General features: G+C 45.1%; 1 protein-coding gene across 6 annotated transcripts in view; it reads left to right on the top strand.

The window, feature by feature from the left end:
* Positions 1–18,900, top strand: part of LOC147426438 (neurochondrin family protein) — a 171,347-nt gene that overhangs the window by 102,146 nt on the left and 50,301 nt on the right. For all 6 annotated transcript variants that reach the window (XR_015186259.1, XR_015186261.1, XR_015186260.1 and 3 more), the window contains exons 5-6: positions 17,888–17,991; positions 18,136–18,240. Coding sequence is in view for 3 of the 6 variants with exons in the window: in XM_086498927.1 (XP_086355053.1) it covers positions 17,888–17,991; positions 18,136–18,240 (209 nt within the window). In the remaining 3 variants the exon portion in view is untranslated. The remainder of the gene's footprint in view (positions 1–17,887; positions 17,992–18,135; positions 18,241–18,900) is intronic.

Here is an 18,900-nt window from a genome sequence, read left to right as displayed (position 1 = left end):
TAAAGAATGGAGCCAACCTACAGTTGCCGGCCGAGGGGCCTAAACGCTAAGAAGCAGTAGAAGAAGTGTCACAGAGTGAGGACGTGTTAACCCTAATTTCTGAAACCCTAATTCTGGAAACCCTAACCCTAAAACCTGCAAACCCTAATTTCTGCCAGAAACCCTAACTGCTGAAACCCTAATTTTGGAAACCCTAACCCTAAAACCTGCAACCCTAATTTCTGCCAAAAACCCTAACCCTAACCCTAAGGCAGCAGACAAATTCCGAAAATTGCGCTGACATGATGACGTGGCAGGCTGTACGGATTTCCGTAAATTGCGCTGGCAGCTTTTGGCATTGCTTTTTGGACCAGAAGCTTTTGAGTTTGAAAGTTTTTCATGTAAACTGCTTTTTGGACCAGAAGCTTTTGAGTTTGAAAGCTTTTCATGTAAACTGCTTTTCAGGCCAAGGGCCTTTAAATATGAGGCTAGGGCTCATTCTCTGGCATGCTTCAGTACGAAGGTGCAGAGTCTGGAGTACTGGCTTGTACTTTGATGATGCAATATAAAGAAATACCGTAAGGGGCGCCAAGGTTTGGGGCCAATACTCTCTGGGGTGGAATTCCGCCACTCCGTGTCGCGTGTCGTCTCTCTCTCTCTCTCTCTCTGAGTTCAGTTGTTATTGAAGTGCGAAGAGTTTGTTCAGTCTGTTCTTTTCTATTGGCACGTGGTGCCCGCATTTGTGACAGTGGTATCAGAGCATCAGGCGTGTGCTTTTCTGAAAGCGTACCGGTCCCACAAAAGAGCAGACAAGCTTTATTCGAGGATATCTTCGCCCTCCAACCCGGACTTGCTTTTCTGAAAGCATACCTGTCCCACAAAAGAGGAGACAAGCTTTATTCGAGGATATCTTCGCCCTCCAACCCGGACTTGCTTTTCTGAAAGCATACCGGTCCCACAAAAGAGCAGACAAGCTTTATTCGAGGATATCTTCGCCCTCCAACCCGGACTTGCTTTTCTGAAAGCATACCGGTCCCACAAAAGAGCAGACAAGCTTTATTCGAGGATATCTTCGCCCTCCAACCCGGACTTGCTTTTCTGAAAGCATACCGGTCCCACAAAAGAGCAGACAAGCTTTATTCGAGGATATCTTCGCCCTCCAACCCGGACTTGCTTTTCTGAAAGCATACCGGTCCCACAAAAGAGCAGACAAGCTTTATTCGAGGATATCTTCGCCCTCCAACCCGGACTTATTAGCCACTCCCACCCTTACTTCATCGCGCATCGGGCGCGCTCCCGTCTTCATCGCAGCGTCTTACAAGGCATAAGCCAATTAAGATCACTTGCAAGAGAAGAATCCAGATTTGTTTCAAGTCACTGTTTTTTCTCAGAAGCAGTGCTATGCAGATGTTGATTTCTACAACTACCAAGCAGCATACTCCAAAGTGCAACTTCTGGCAGAGTGGGGTATCCTGAAATGCTTGCCATGAAAACCCTAGCAGATTATAACTTGAAGTTTCTCAACATCTCCCAGTAGATGTCTCTTCACGAGCAGATGAACTTGGAGACCGAGTGCGATTGCTATCATGGGACTACCATCACTGCCAAAGAAACACTGTTTGTCCAAGAGCTGATGGACCATGCTGTGCTCGGCTATGACCTTATGGAAGAAACCTAACCCTAATTTTTGGTGCAGGTTTCAGGATGGAAAGTCAGTCGACTTTTCGAGCTCGATTGATGTCGAGATTGCTTTTTAAGTTTGAGTTCTATTTGAGCATCCTGTTTGGAATTTGTTTGAAATGGATGGTATCTGTTTTGAACCTGTTTTGGTGCCGATTTGAATTGTTTGACGCTGGTTTGATACTGGTTTCAATGATTGGTGATTTTACTCCTGGGTGGAGAAGTGAGAAATACTGTTTTGGTATTGTTTGAACCTCCAAACGACGCAGGCCGATGCCTGGGGAGCGTTTGGTTGTATGCTTGTAAAATAATTGTTGTTGTGACTCCCGGCCCGGACCTGGATGGTTATGCGGGAGGAGTATTAAGAAGTCTGAGCAGTGGTTACTCTCAGCACCTCCAAACGATGCAGGCTGCGGTCTGGGGGGCGTTTGGTTGTAAAAGGCCTCTATATCTCCCAGCCCAGACCTTTTTAGGTTATGCGGGAGGAGTGATGAGGGAGTCGTTGAATATCTCCCGGCCCGGACCTTGTTAGGTTATGCGGGAGGAGTGTTCATTGGCGGCTTTATGTTTCTATGTCCTGTAACATGCATATGTGAGCATTTGTGTTGCATTGTGATGTGCCAACAGTGAATATTCCTAATTGGATGAGATTGCCTGGGTATGTAATTTTAGTACATCAAGACACCCGAGGAAGATCAGCATACGGTCTGGGTGTGACGGCTAATTTTACTACGCCGGAATATCAAGAGTTCCGATCTGGACGAAAGGAGAAGCTAACTCCTTGATCAAAACAACCGAAAGGAGAAGCTAACTCCTTGATCAAAACAGCCGATAGGAGCAGCTAACTCCTTGATCAAAAGAGCAGAAAGGAGAAGCTAACTCCTTAATAAAAAGAGCAAATTGATTGTCCCTCGGAATGTCCCTCGGAAATTTTTGAGCTAACTTGAGTTGTTTTGCAGATATGCTGTAATCGCGGACGATTACTCTCTTTCAAGAAGGGGAGATGTAACAAACTGCTGACGTGTCAAAGCCTAAAGAATGGAGCCAACTTACAGATGCCGGCCGAGGGGCCTAAACCCTAAGAAGCAGTAGAAGAAGTGTCACAGAGTGAGGACGTGGTAACCCTAATTGCTGAAACCCTAATTCTGGAAACCCTAACCCTAAAACCTGCAAACCCTAATTTCTGCCAGAAACCCTAACTGCTGAAACCCTAATTTTGGAAACCCTAACCCTAAAACCTGCAACCCTAATTTCTGCCAAAAACCCTAACCCTAACCCTAAGGCAGCAGACAAATTCCGAAAATTGCGCTGACATGATGACGTGGCAGGCTGTACGGATTTCCGTAAATTGCGCTGGCAGCTTTTGGCATTGCTTTTTGGACCAGAAGCTTTTGAGTTTGAAAGTTTTTCATGTAAACTGCTTTTTGGACCAGAAGCTTTTGAGTTTGAAAGCTTTTCATGTAAACTGCTTTTCAGGCCAAGGGCCTTTAAATATGAGGCTAGGGCTCATTCTCTGGCATGCTTTAGTACGAAGGTGCAGAGTCTGGAGTACCGGCTTGTACTTTGATGATGCAATATAAAGAAATACCGTAAGGGGCGCCAAGGTTTGGGGCCAATACTCTCTGGGGTGGAATTCCGCCACTCCGTGTCGCGTGTCGTCTCTCTCTCTCTCTCTCAGTTCAGTTGTTATTGAAGTGCGAAGAGTTTGTTCAGTCTGTTCTTTTCTATTGGCACGTGGTGCCCGCATTTGTGACAAGGAACACACATCTAGCACATGTATAAAATCGACAGTCACATCACACGACATCATAGGTCATCACCAGACATCACAGGACATCACATGACATTCAACATTCATTCGGATCTTAGACCATGATTTATCGGCAATGTAGCTAGCAATCACATATAGGTCCAATCGGGACCTCATCGATGTCCGATTGACTAACCCCTATTGCAACCATGTCTATTCGAGATCAATCAGACCAAAATGCTGCAGTCATTTCGGCTATCAGTTCCTGCACTCACAGGAAGTCAAGAACAAATCAGTATCATTATCAGGAATTTCATTTCATAAAGTCATCCAGCAGAATACTGTAAGCTCTCAGTATCCCTGAAGCTCAAAGAGACATCAGTGACTTTAGTATCAAAATCAAGGCATCTGTTGACAAAGGAGCGGAGTGACTCCCCTCTTGTGCATCCCACTGCACCAGATCTCCGGCCAAGCTGAATTCTGGGTTCTGTTTGGAGTAGACTATGCTAAACCAAAACATCGAGGTAAAGTTTCACAATCCAAGGAGTATCTGCTAGGTCCTCCTCCTCCATCCACTTCGCATCAAATCCAGGAAAGTTCTTGAACTTAACCAAGAACCGCCTTCGGACTTTACCTTTCTTCGTATCATTATGTGCCAAAATCTGTTCAGGAACAAGGATCTCCTGGTTTTCTTCCACTTCGGGTTGCTCATCAGGCTCCCCATCATTAGGCACATCACCCTTAACAGGTTTCAAGAGATTCACATGCAATGCATTGTGAATCCTCCAATTATGTGGCAGTTTCAATCGGAAGGAGACATCATTTATCTTGTCAGTAATCTGGAAAGGTCCGTAGTATCACATACTAAGCTTTGGAAAAAGCCTCTCGTTTCCCTTTTTCTTTCGTAGGCGTGCCTTCTCAAAACGTAAGAGCACCCAATCATCCTCCTTCAATTTCAAGGCGCGACGATGGCGATCCGGTGCCTTTTTCTGTCGTTCTTGAGACTCTTGCAAAGTCTTGCGAACCTTGGCAAAAGCCGTATCCAAATCTCACGAATATTCAGCCGCTTCCAATATCTAACTCTTTCGTGCTCAGCAAGGATGGAACCTTCGCAGCACTTTCAACAATCTCACATGGCGTCTTCCCCGTCGAAGAGTGTATCGTGTTATTGTAGGCAAATTCCACCAAAGGTAAGTTCTTTTCCCATTGAGTCTTCTGATTCAAGATACAAGACTTCAATAAATCTAAAACCACTGAATTGGCAATCTCAGATTGCCCGTCAGTCTGCAAGTGGAACGATGACGAGAACAGCAACCTCGTGCCAATGTTCTCCCAAATTGTCTTCGAAAACAAACTCATAAATTTAGGGTCTCTGTCGAAGACAATCATCTCATACGTGCCATGTAATCGGAAAATCATCCTGATCATTCTGTGTAATCGGGAGATCAAAAATGAAATCCATTTCAATACTTTCCCAGGGGCGGGATGGTATGGGTAAAAGGGTGTAACAATCGCTGTGTCTTATGCCTGTCAAACTTGACCTTCTGGCATACTGCGCACAACTCTTCCACGTCCTTTTTGAGTCACGGCCAAGAGAAGTATCTCTCTACCCCTTTCATGGTGGTAGCAATGCCGCGGTGACTCGTAAAAGGTGGACAGTGGCATTCAATCATAACCTTATCCCTCAATGGCTGTGTAACACACAACATAGTCTTTCTCATCAAGTAGCCTTCCCGAAGGGAGTATCCCGCTACTGTCTCCCCATCCCGTATCTGTGTGAAAATTTCTGCAAAATCTGTATCTGTGGCATACTGATCGACCATATCCTCGAAGCTCCTATGATGTATCCCGGAAATAGCTAGAACCAACGGTTTCCGAGACAAAGCATCTCCCATCACATTCTTCTGTCCCTGCACATGGACAATCTGGAAGTGGAACTGTGACAAGATGTTTGCCCACCGCATCTGCTTTTCCGAAAGCTACTTCTGTGACAAGAAGTAGCGCAAACTCTGATGGTCTGTAAAGACAGTAAAATCCGCTCTGGGTAGGTAATGCCGCCACTGAGTAAGAGCATGGATGACCGCCAAAAGCTCTTTCTCATAGATCTGTGCTATCATCTCCGGCTTAGAGAACAAACCGCTCTCGTAAGCTATGACATGGCCTTCTTGCATCAAGACCGCACCCAGACTACGACCACAAGCATCACAATACACTTCAAATGACTTCTGCAAGTCCGCCAAAGTCAACATAGGTCCCGTAGTCAATTTCTCTTTCAATGTCCGAAAGGGAGTCACCTCTGTGGGTCCCTACGAAAAAGGTACTCCTTTTTGTGTCAGGGTATGCGCCTGTAGTAGAACACAGTCCCAAGAAGCTTCTAACTTCATGGACATTCCTCAAATCGGGCCAATCACCGATAGTCTCTATCTTCGCTGGGTCCATTTGCACTCCTGCTGCTGCTGACACAATGTGTCCCAAAAAGTGTATCTCTGGTAGGAAAAATTCAATTTTCTTTGCATTAATCACTAACGTGTGATCGCGTAATGCCTGAAAGACTTGAAGCAGATGATCTCTGTGTTGTGCCTCATTCTTGGAGAAAACAATGATGTCGTCAAAGAAAGTGCCAACAAATAGCCTGTACTCTTGAAAAATCCTGTCAAAGAAAGATCCGTCTTTCGTCAAAACCAACAACACTAGAGAGCAATACAGTGAAGTACTAGGCTGGACAAGACCCTTTTCCAAGAGGTCTTTCACTTGGTTCATAATCTCTTCATTCTGTGCTCGGCTCACACGGTAGGGTGGCTGGTTCGGTGACGTGCTTCGAGGTATTAGATCAGTGGTATGATCTTCAGGCTCTCTCAAAAGCAATCGGCATGAGTGTGGAGAAAAATTTTGGCGTTCTTTAGATCAGGTCAAAACATATTCAACCTTTATCCATCGTTCAATTCTCTCCGAAAAGAATGAGTAAGAAACTGAAGTTCATCAAGTACAATCTCTAAGCCCTTCATTTATCAAAGTCGCTTTCTCGGCCCGGTAGTCAACCACGGCGTAGTTCTTGTGGTACCAAGGGATCCTGAGTAGAACGTCACTCGCGTGCCTTGAACACCCCTGTCATTGCAAACAAAGTTTGCCAATGCTCGGTGTAATGGCAACGTCCCATCCGGGTGCCAATCGAACTACCTCCGCTTGTGACGCCAGACTGTCGGGCGTAATTCCAAATCGAGCCGCCAATTCCAAGTGAAAAGAAGTTGGCCTTGGCTCCTTCAAAAGAGCTTCCTAATCCTTCACTTTGCCCCAAAAGCGGCAAAGTTTGTACTTTCATTCATTAGATTCGGTGCAGGTCCCACGCCCAGTGGTACCAATTCTGCTTTTCTATCTGCCTTTTCTGCCACATTCCTCAGCTGCTCTCGAACTCTCAGGCTTGTTGTCGTCTTTATCATTCTGTTCTTTCTGTGCCTATTTAGGGCACTTCGCGGAGATATGTCCACGATCCCCGCATCCAAAGCAGTTCGGCTTTCTGATGAAGCGAGCTCTCTCCTCAGGAGTAAGCTTGGGTCGTGCATCCTTTTTCTCTGGGTTGCTCTTTTTCTTTCTTTTTTCATTCCCAGAAGTCTGTTCGGCTCGTTGTGTCATGGCCTCATCTGTGGGGTAGGTCAGACTGCCAGAGGGAATGGCAAAGCCCTGCTTGGCATGACTCATCAACTCCTGAATAGAAGCTGACTTCTATTCCAAGGAGTGATCTTGGATCTGTGTAGGTAGACCCAAGGTAAACCGCTCAATCTGTTCTTTGAATGAGATCTTCTTGAATGAAGAGGCGGGTAGGAAAGAGCTTCAGAATCTTTCACAATAAGCATTGATTGTATCTTTCTTGGTCATCCGAAGATGGTTCCAAGCAGCTCGTACATCTCGTTCATATTCTTGCGTCAACCAAGAAGAAATAAAAAGCGTCTTAAATTTCAGCCATTTAATTGGCGCAGTCTTGTTTAAAAGAAGCGTGGATCTCCAAGTACGAGCATTCCCCTTAAAGGAAGAGGTAGCTCTCCGAATCTTGGAGTGCTCTGAATAGCGTCCTCCCGCGAAAGCGATGTCAAACTGCTGTATAAAAGACAAAGCCTTCGAAGCACTTGATTGAGTGGCCACCTTCCTTAAGCTCTCGGACTTTCTTGCTTTTATCTTCGAGAAAGTCATACAGGTTGGCTTTGTAAAAATTCTTCTTGTTCGCATAAAAGTTCCGTCATCAGAATGTGAGCTGTCTGTAGACGAGTCCTCAGTAGAACTGTCAGTCTCTGGGCGAGATTTAGCCTTCTTTGCCTTTTTCTTGCCCTTTCCGAAGCTTTGTTTCTTGCTTCGCTTTTTACCTTTTTTGTCTTCTTCGCTCGAATCTGAAAAGCTAGAAGAACTGTAAGAAGAAGAAGAAGAAGAAGAAGAAGAAGAACTGGGTACTCCTTCAAATCGAACATGGTTCTTCTGTTTCTTTGCCTTGTCAAAATTCGACTGACGACCCAAACAACCTGGAAAGTCAGTGCTTTTGTTTTGCTTTTTGCCATGCTTTCTTCTGTGCGTCAAAAAGCTGAGCAATCCATGCATCAACCACGTCTTCTAGTTCCTTCTCTGAATATTGTGTGGGATCAGAAGGTTTCTTGAAAGCAGATTTCGGGGGTGGTGTGTAACCGGCCTGTTCAATCCAAAAAGGGCGGTAGACTTTACTTTAAACCTTGATTTAGCTTTCACCCATTATTAGTCGTCTATTTTACCTGTACTTTCAAGACACAACAAAGGGGAGAGGGATACAGGCTGCTAGATTGCACCTGTATGAGTAGACGGACACCAGATTGGCCCCTAACTTAGGCGCCCCTTTCGGTATTTCTTTATTGTTCAAAAGAGGGAATAAACGCTGTGGTTCCTACAAGCTGCCCCGCACAAACTCGGCTGAATTTCCACTGTTCCAGCCCGATTTCGGCAGCATAACTGTACTAGAACCCTTCACGGTCAGTATTCCCACGCATTGACTGACTTTCCCGACGCATACGGGCACTTTGCAAAACCTGGCGAGAATCTGCAGCACGCTGAATTCTCTGTTTTCAGCCCCTGAAAATGCGCCAGATCGCCTGTACAGCGGTCCCCTTGCGTCCCCGAACCTCCTGGGGGTATTAGGGTCCGTTTAGGGCCAAAACCCTAAACCTGCAAAAATACACAGCAGGCTGTAATTCACTGTTTCGGGCTCCGTTTCGCGTGCCGGTCGCATCCCTAGCAAGTCCTCGAGCTCCCGCACCTGTAGGGCTACTTGCCCTTTGAATCGGACGAGATTTCTGGCGTGAAACCTCTCCGAATTCACTTGTACCTGCGGGGGGATTAGCCGCTAGCTAATCCAGTACCTGTGCAAGAGGCTCTTGCCTCGGCAATCGCGCATGAACCCACACAACTGTACATTGGTCAAATGAAGAGCCCACTAGAGGGGCATAACATACTGCCAAAGGGGAGAGAGAGGGCAGTGCGTAGCGTGCAGGGCATCACTCCTGGCACCGCACTGTGCATAAGAGGGAAAGCAAGCACTCCATAGCTCTTAACCTGTGACAGAGACTTGCAAAATGAGCCTCCCAACTATAAATCACGTTTTTGCCTTCTCTATAAGTAGTAAACTGGCCTCAAAGTGCCAAGTGTCACTCATTTGTGCATTTTCCCGCTTTAGACCCTCGGGTCTAAAAATATCTCACCTGCAGCCTCTGTTGACTTGGCCACAGAGTAACAAAATGATCCCCATGTCAAACTGCACGTAATGACGCGAAGACATTTTCAGGTCCCAAAATAGCAGTTCCCTAAATTTTAGGAGATGCTGCCATTGTATCTTTCTAGGTCATCCGACCCTCTTTGTACACTGCGGCCACATCCAAAACTGAAATGTAGCCTCTGTAGCAAAGGATTCCACTTTGGCTAGTCAATGACCCCACTTGGCTAACCATAGTCCTTGTCCAACCTTAGTGCTCTCTTGCCCTCAGGCCTGGACTCCCTCTGGACAGTTCCACACTAGCTATGCAATGCAGGGCAGTTAGATTTCCCGAGGGGTGTTTCCAAAAAGTGAAAGTAAATAGATAATAAGAAAGAAATCAACAAAAAGGATAGATAGTAGTCACACGCTGGTGACATACCCCCCTCTTGAAATCTCAAACGTCCTCGTTTGCATCTATATCGTACATGCTTACTGTCAACACTGATGTATTCAACACCTGTCAACACATATACGACACATACATGCTCATTGTCAACCCTGGTGTATTCAACACCTCGTCGACTCATGTATTGCCTGCGTGTGAACCCTGTCCCAATGACATAGTGGTAGCTTCGGACTCTGCCATTGCTTTGAGTCACTAACTTTCCAATGACAAAATGGTAGCTGCACATTTTGCCACTGTCTTATAGTACACGTTGGATCCCGTAACACTTTGGAGCATACCCAAACCGACAGTTTAAGAATGCAGTTACACATGTACTCTTCAATAGAAGCAATCACTGTATTCTTGACAAACTGACAAGAAATACTCACTTCTATAGCACTAATCAAACTTTTGGACATTCCATAAGAGCAATTGCGAAACTGACAATCTGTACAGCTCTAACATTCATGTAACAGGTATTTGATTTGAGCTCACTTTAAATACCTTGTACATCATTTGTTTCAGAAGCCATTGTCACACTGACAATCCATTTAGCTTTGAAACTCAAGGGGTCAAGGTAGGTTGCAAATCGAAGGCTTCCAGGTAAAGTGATAACACAGTTGGTGACTCTGCAAGTTCACCTTCTTCCATCCACTTAGCATCCATTGGTGGATAGTTTCTGAACTTTACCAAGTAACGCCTAGCAACCTTGCCTTTCACTTTCCTTTCTTTGTGTGCCAAAATCTGTTCAGGGACCAAGATCTCGTCAAGTTCCTCGACTTCCGGCTGATCTTCAGCTGACATATCTTCTGGCACATCACCCACATAGGGTCTGAGAAGACTCACATGAAACGCATTGTGAATCTTCCAACTGTCAGGCAATTTCAGCCTATATGCAACATCACTGATTATGTCGCATACTTGAAAAGGCCCATAGTAACGCATGTTGAGCTTTGGAAACAGTCTTTCCTTGCCCTTCATCTTCTTTAACCTTGCCTTTTCAAAGCGTAAAAGCACCCAATCACCAAGTGAATATACCACTTCACGACGGTGACGATCAGCTGCTTTCTTTTGCTTTGCCTGAGTCCTTTCTAAGGCCACTTTGACCTTCTTGTACATTTCATCCATGTCCTGAACATACTTATCTGCTTCAAATATCTTGTCCTTTGTATGCAGTATGGGAGGAACTTTCTTGCCACCTTCAACTATCTCAAAAGGTGCCTTGCTAGTTGATGAATGCACTGTATTATTGTATGCATACTCCACCAATGGCAAATACTGCTCCCACTTTCCTTTATGCTCTGACACATAGCACTTCAGCAGATCTAGGACAGTAGAATTTGCCTCTTCTGACTGCCCATCTGTTTGAGGATGAAATGACGAAGAGAATTTGAGCGTGGTACCCATATTCTCAAACAAGCCTCTCCAGAACAAACTAGTCATGCGTGGATCACGGTCGCTAATAATCGACTGTGGCATGCCATGATACTTGAAAATATTGCTCATAAACAAGCGTGCCATCTGATCTGGCTTTATCTTCTTCCTGACAGGAATAAAATGAGCCTGTTTGCTAAATCTGCAAATAATGGTCCAAATACCATCATTTCCTGTCTGCGTTCTCGGAAGATCAAAGATAAAATCCATAGCAATACTTTCCCATGGTTTATCTGGAATAGGTAGTGGTTGCAATAACCCTGGTGCCTTTTGCCTGTCAAACTTGACCTTTTGGCATATTAGGCATTCTCGCACAAAGGCATCCACATCCCTTCTCAATGTAGGCCAATAGAAGAATGTCTCTACCGCTTTAACTGTAGCATCGATACCACGATGCCCTGCATACGGTGGGACATGACTCTCTTCCATAACTTTGCGTCGCAATGGCTTTGTGACACACAATCTGCCATGCATCATCATGAACCCGTCTTTAAGAAGATAGTGTTCATGACGTTGTCCATCCATCAGTTGCTCGAAGACCCTTGCAAAATCTTCATCATTTGCATACTGTTCTCTCATATCATCAAGTTCATGATGATAAGGAATCGACACAGCTGAAATTTGTGGCTTCCTTGACAAGGCATCAGCCACAACGTTCTTCTTGCCTTCCACATGCACAATCTGAAAATGGAACATGGACAAGATATTTGCCCATCGCATATGCTTCTCAGATAACTTTGTCTGTGTCAAGAAGTATCGCAAGGTCTGATGGTCCGTTTGGACAACAAAGTCTGCACCTAGCAGGTAGTGTTTCCAACTTAAGAGCGCATGAATCACAGCCAGTAATTCTTTCTCATAGACCTGCATGGTCATCTCTGGCCCTTGCAAAATTCTGCTCTCATAGGCTACTACCCTGCCATCTTGCATTACCACTGCACCAATGCTACTACCGCAGGCATCACACTGGACCACAAATGACTTCCTAAGATCTGGCAACACAATGACTGGATCTGAAGTCATCTTTTCCTTTAAGAGATTAAAAGCTGAAATCTCTTTTTGTGTCCATCTAAAGGTGACTGCCTTCTTTTGAAGAGCATGTAAAGGTGAAGCAATCTCAGCGAAATTTCGGATAAACCTTCTGTAATAGGAGCATAGTCCCAAAAAGCTTCGGACATCATGCACCGTCTTCAAATTTGGCCATGACTTGATCGCTTCGACTTTTGCAGGATCCATTCTGACACCATCCTTTGAGACAATGTGTCCCAGAAAGTGAATCTCTTCCAGAAAAAACTCACTTTTCTTTGCATTGATGAGCAACCTATGACTGCGTAGCTCTTTGAACACAATGGCCAAGTGATGCCTATGCTCCTCTCCATTCTTTGAATAGACTATCATGTCATCAAAGAACGTACCAACAAACTGCTGGTGTGGACGGAAAATTCTGTCCATCATCCTATTAAACGTAGCAGGAGCATTTGTGAGACCAAAGGGCATCACTAAAAATTCGTAAAGGCCAAACGTTGTTCTAAAAGCAGTCTTGTGCACATCCTCTGATCTAATGCGGATCTGATGATACCCACTCTTTAGATCTATCCTGCTAAACATAGCTGCTCCTTCTAATTTGTCCATAATATCATCAATTCTAGGTATAGGAAACCTATTCTTGATGGTATTCTTGTTTAGTGCACGGTAGTCGATGCACATACGCCATGAGCCATCCTTTTTCTGCACCAACAACACTGGAGAACAGAATGGAGATGAACTGGGCTGAATCAGCCCCTTTTCTAACAGCTCCTGTACTTGGCCCATTATCTCTTTCTGCTGAGCCGCACTAACCCTGTACGGAGGCTTATTTGGTGGGCTACTGCCTGGCACCAAATCTATCGCATGGTCCTCGGGTCTCTCTGGCGGTAATTGAGACGGTAATGAATCGGAAAAACAGTCACTATACTGTTGTAAAAACATTGACCTTTCTTTATCTAGCACAGATAAATTTGATTCATCACAATCTGACACTTCACGTGCAAAAACCAAGTACGCAGAAAGATGCTTTTTCATTACAGAAGTAATAGCAGAAGCTGATACAGTAGGAATAGACTCCCCTTTAAGCTTTACATCCAGAATGTGAGTCTTTCCCCTGCTCTGTACAGTGATCTTTTTGTTGTAGGCATCCATGATTCCCTGTACACGAAATAACCAAGGAATACCTAACAACACATCACATCCGTCCAGTGGCATGATGTAGAATTCTTCAGCATCTACATAGGACTGGATATGTAGACGCAACTTTCCAATGATGGGTGTCACAGCCTCTGTATGGCCAGGACATGCCAAACCTGCCTCTGCTGTATACCCCATCTCTTCAGGTCTGATTCCCAACTTTGAAGCCAATTCTGGGGAAATAAAGTTGGCTTTAGCACCTGGATCAAAGAAGATAAGCACTGTTTGATCCCTAACCTTTCCCCATGCTCTGCAAAGCTCACTTGCATCTGAATTTGGCTTGTCGCCCACCATATCTGGCACTAGACCAGCCATGGGCTTCTTTCCTTTCCTGTCCTCCTTGTCTTCAGAATCAGCTGGCCTTTTCTTTGTAGGACAGTTGTAAGCAATGTGGCCAGGCTGCTCACATATAAAGCATTTGTTCTCTGTCCTTAGGACCTTCTTTTGCTCTTCTGACTTGCGAGGAAAACGTCTTTTCCATTTCTTTGCTGGTCCTTTTTCTGATTCAGCCGTAGCTTTGTCTTTCCCTGTGTTGGCCGACTCCTGAGTCCCTTTTGGAGCCTCATTGGGAACGTGCTTCTTGGCTGAATTTTTCTTGCCTGATCCTGCCTTGACGCCAGTGTTAAATTCACAATCTTCTCCCTTGAGCAAACCATTGCCAGTGTTTGCTACCTCGATGAGCTGCGTCAAAGTAGTGACTTTTGTCTTCGTGCAGTACTTTCTCAATCCTTTAGGTAGGCCACAACAGTATTTTTCAATCTGTTCTGTCAATGGCACAAACCTATAGGAAGTTACTGGAAGTAGAGCTTTCCAAAACTTCCGATTGTAATCATCCAGATTTCTGCAAGTGGCAGCATTAAGCTGGTGCCATTCTGTCATGACATCTGCTTCAAAGTCATCAGATAACCATGCTGCTGCAAAAATCTGCTTGAAGTAAATCCATGTGGACGGAGCTTGCCCTTTAAGCAATAAAGTTGTCCACCATTGTCCCGCATTCCCTGTCAAGAAAGTGGCTGCCTTGCGGACCTTTGAAGCCTCTGTAAAGTTTCCCCCTGCATAGGCCTTATCAAACTGCTGGAGGAATGAAAGAGCCTTCTTCCTGTCATCAAACCCTGTAAAGGTCGTGAATGACACTCCTTTGCCACCTTCTTTGTACGGAGTTGGCCTCTCCAGCGGCGTTAAATTGTCATATGGAAGTGACTGAAACATGGGAACACTATTAGGGTTCATCTGTGTTCCTTGGCCGCTATTAACTTGACTTGGAAACGCCATATTTGGCTGCTGATTTGTAATTCCAGCCATACCAAAATTTGCTTGTGGCATCCCAAATTGTCCCTGAGTGCTTTGAAACCCTGGTTGCATACCCATGACACTGTACATGGGGTTAGGCATCATCGTTTGAGCACCCGCAAACACTGTTCCTGGCGTATAAAACTGATTTCCAGGTGCATGACCAGCCATGCTCTGGAATACGGATCCACCTCCAAAATAGCCAGGGTGTACTGAAGGTGGTGGGAAGACCTGTTGCATAGCCTGTAAGTTGCTTCCCTGCCCATTAGAACCAGCTATAGGCGGTTGAAAGGTGGCGGGCTGAATTGGTACAGCTTGAAAGACTGGCATCTCAGCCACCTGTTCTTGCACCTTAGGCATACGTTGTGGAGACTGCATGTTCTCCGTCAAGTGTACAGGTGTTTCCATTGACTGTGCGGTATGAATCACCTGTGTTCGAGCCTTAACAGGCTTTTGAATATGATCCAGTGACCCAACTTGCTGAGACGGAACCGGAGGTTGCAGAAAGGCTAAAAACCTCGGATTCTGCATTACTTGTGTGAACATAGCCACAGCAGTAGCCAACTGGGTCCTGAATATATCATCATCAGTCTGTGGTGGTCTTGAGGACTCACCCACTTCATGTGTCTGTTGACCCTGTGAAGAGGAAACCTCTTCAGTCACATCATCTGGTCTGTCAGCCATAATTACAATTCCCTGTGTCTGGTCTATGATCCCCTGTGTCTTCAAGCCCAAAACTGACCAAGGCTCACTTCTATGGGAAAAAGTGATTTAATCCCGTCGATGGAACCATGTAACCGGCCTGTTCAATCCAAAAAGGGCGGTAGACTTTACTTTAAACCTTGATTTAGCTTTCACCCATTATTAGTCGTCTATTTTACCTGTACTTTCAAGACACAACAAAGGGGAGAGGGATACAGGCTGCTAGATTGCACCTGTATGAGTAGACGGACACCAGATTGGCCCCTAACTTAGGCGCCCCTTTCGGTATTTCTTTATTGTTCAAAAGAGGGAATAAACGCTGTGGTTCCTACAAGCTGCCCCGCACAAACTCGGCTGAATTTCCACTGTTCCAGCCCGATTTCGGCAGCATAACTGTACTAGAACCCTTCACGGTCAGTATTCCCACGCATTGACTGACTTTCCCGACGCATACGGGCACTTTGCAAAACCTGGCGAGAATCTGCAGCACGCTGAATTCTCTGTTTTCAGCCCCTGAAAATGCGCCAGATCGCCTGTACAGCGGTCCCCTTGCGTCCCCGAACCTCCTGGGGGTATTAGGGTCCGTTTAGGGCCAAAACCCTAAACCTGCAAAAATACACAGCAGGCTGTAATTCACTGTTTCGGGCTCCGTTTCGCGTGCCGGTCGCATCCCTAGCAAGTCCTCGAGCTCCCGCACCTGTAGGGCTACTTGCCCTTTGAATCGGACGAGATTTCTGGCGTGAAACCTCTCCGAATTCACTTGTACCTGCGGGGGGATTAGCCGCTAGCTAATCCAGTACCTGTGCAAGAGGCTCTTGCCTCGGCAATCGCGCATGAACCCACACAACTGTACATTGGTCAAATGAAGAGCCCACTAGAGGGGCATAACATACTGCCAAAGGGGAGAGAGAGGGCAGTGCGTAGCGTGCAGGGCATCACTCCTGGCACCGCACTGTGCATAAGAGGGAAAGCAAGCACTCCATAGCTCTTAACCTGTGACAGAGACTTGCAAAATGAGCCTCCCAACTATAAATCACGTTTTTGCCTTCTCTATAAGTAGTAAACTGGCCTCAAAGTGCCAAGTGTCACTCATTTGTGCATTTTCCCGCTTTAGACCCTCGGGTCTAAAAATATCTCACCTGCAGCCTCTGTTGACTTGGCCACAGAGTAACAAAATGATCCCCATGTCAAACTGCACGTAATGACGCGAAGACATTTTCAGGTCCCAAAATAGCAGTTCCCTAAATTTTAGGAGATGCTGCCATTGTATCTTTCTAGGTCATCCGACCCTCTTTGTACACTGCGGCCACATCCAAAACTGAAATGTAGCCTCTGTAGCAAAGGATTCCACTTTGGCTAGTCAATGACCCCACTTGGCTAACCATAGTCCTTGTCCAACCTTAGTGCTCTCTTGCCCTCAGGCCTGGACTCCCTCTGGACAGTTCCACACTAGCTATGCAATGCAGGGCAGTTAGATTTCCCGAGGGGTGTTTCCAAAAAGTGAAAGTAAATAGATAATAAGAAAGAAATCAACAAAAAGGATAGATAGTAGTCACACGCTGGTGACATGGTGTAGTGGTTTTGTGCCACTGTGCATGCACTTCCCGAAAAGAAGTCTCGCTCATATATTTTTCCAATTTCGGATCCTTCGCAAAACTGAGCATCATCTTTGTTGCATCGCCAATCAATTGATGACGCTTCATCTCTCTTTGCTCTGCCTGAGTAGGCCTAGGTGGGCCATACTCTCTGTCTGAATCTTCGTTGTGATCCCAGCCCGCATCTTCAGATGCAGAGGGAGTCGACTGATCCTTGCGTGAAGCCATATGTGCCGCGGAAAAAGAATTGGGGATCTGATTTCCCGTAGAAGAGAAATCGGCCGTGCTCTGATACCACTGTAACAGACTTGGACACTCCAAGTCAAGAATCAACCGCGACAGCACCAAATAACCACTTCAAAACAATTCACAGATCACAATAGATTTGCACTGGCCCGGCGAAGTCCGTGGCTAGAGATATTGGCCCCTAAGACTGGCGCTCCTTTCGGTATTTCTTTTTATATTAATCAGTTCAACGTACAAGAGAGTGGGTCGGGATTCACTCTCAGACTCTGCGTCCAGATTCTCTGAGAAGTGAAGCCCTCACCATGTATTTAAAGGTACAAGGGATGCCCAAAAGCAGAGCCCCAAAAACTTTTAAAATAAAAAGCATCAGTTCTCTCTCTTAGAGAGTCTTTAAAAAAAAAAAAAAGGCAAGTTCTCTCTCTTTCTCATGGCATGGAGAAAAAGCAAGATTCGTGTTGCTCATCATTAATCTAAAAAAAAAAAAAAAAAAGACTCCGCGATTTCTGGAAATTAGGGTTTTTGGCAGAAATTAGGGTTTGCAGGAATTTTAGGGTCTCTGCTGTCCGCCACATCATCATTTTGTGACAGTTTTCCTCACTTTGAGGTTTCCCACTTGTAAATTAAAAAAAAAAAGTGTGTGTGCGCCCGCTTTTTTAACAAAAACAACCCCCCCCCCCCCCCCGCCCCCCGCCCCACCTCATGTAGATGTTTATATTCAACATACAAGTTCGAAAGCTACGTGGAAATGATAATAGCTTACTTGCACATCTGTTTAGTTTTTGGTTATGCATGCTAGCTAAGCTCATTCACAGAAACCATGAGGATAATTCTTTTGGGTGCAGGCTCAGATTGCTTTCTTGCAAGCTTAAAGCTAGTACAAATGTTAATGAGAGTGAATGTTTCTGAGGAAGAGATTGGCGAACTGGCATCCAGCATCTTATCTACTGTGAGACAATGCTCCATTACCGTTGCAAAGTTGCTTTCTTTGATGATGAATATTTGTATGTTCTAGGACTTTCTTATCTCATTCTTTCGTAAGAGCTTGCGAGGGTCACTTTTGTTCATCCATCCAAAAACTATGTTGTTGCAGATTGAAGTTCTTGCAGAACTTTTATCACGTGAACTGAACACTCTGGAATCTCTAAAGCTTGATGCCTTGCTGCTTCTTCAAATGCTTTGCAAACCAGAGATTCTGGTATTGGCTTTTAGATTTGAATTGCATGCTGTAATTCTATTTGTTTTTTATTAGAGACTTTGCATGTGAGTAACCTTATGTACTCACGGTTTTGTATTGAAGGTGCATATATTTTAGTATTGATTCTTGTTTTTACTCTTCTGAGAATCGTTCTGATTTCAAAGCAAAAAAAGGGAGCCAAAAAACTCCCGCCACTGGTGGCAGGATTGTATTGCTAGTGGAAAGTAGGTTTTCTAAAAAAAAGGCTGTTGTCATTTTACAATCGCCATGTACTTAGTTTTCTATGACAGGTGTGTATTCTCTAGTAGTGACTCTTGTTCTTTTGTGAGCCAAAAAACGTTTGGTGGCAGGATCTCATTGCTAGTTTTGAGACAGTTTTCTATGAAAGGCTGTCTCCATTTTTGCAGGTGTTTTAGGTGATCTCGTGTACAATATGTATCTCTTCTGTCAATATTTTCCAAATGACCTTCTTAAGGTCTTGTGAGACAAGAGTAAGTCATAGCTTAGCTATAAAAGTTCATTGTTTCCATGCTGATGAGTGGCCGTAACCCCAGGGGCCTTGGGACCTACTGTTTTATTCCACGTGGTGGGCTTGGGTTGGCAAGATGAGGTAATAAGAGGAAGGGTTCTTTTGATTTTCTTTTTTGGGGAAGAGGGTGG

This window comes from Adiantum capillus-veneris, chromosome 24, assembly GCF_014529385.1.
Source record: "Adiantum capillus-veneris isolate H3 chromosome 24, ASM1452938v2, whole genome shotgun sequence".
In the NCBI taxonomy this organism is placed as follows: Eukaryota; Viridiplantae; Streptophyta; class Polypodiopsida; order Polypodiales; family Pteridaceae; genus Adiantum; species Adiantum capillus-veneris.
Note: the sequence above shows the minus strand (reverse complement) of the source record. Positions and strands in the feature narration are given on the sequence as shown.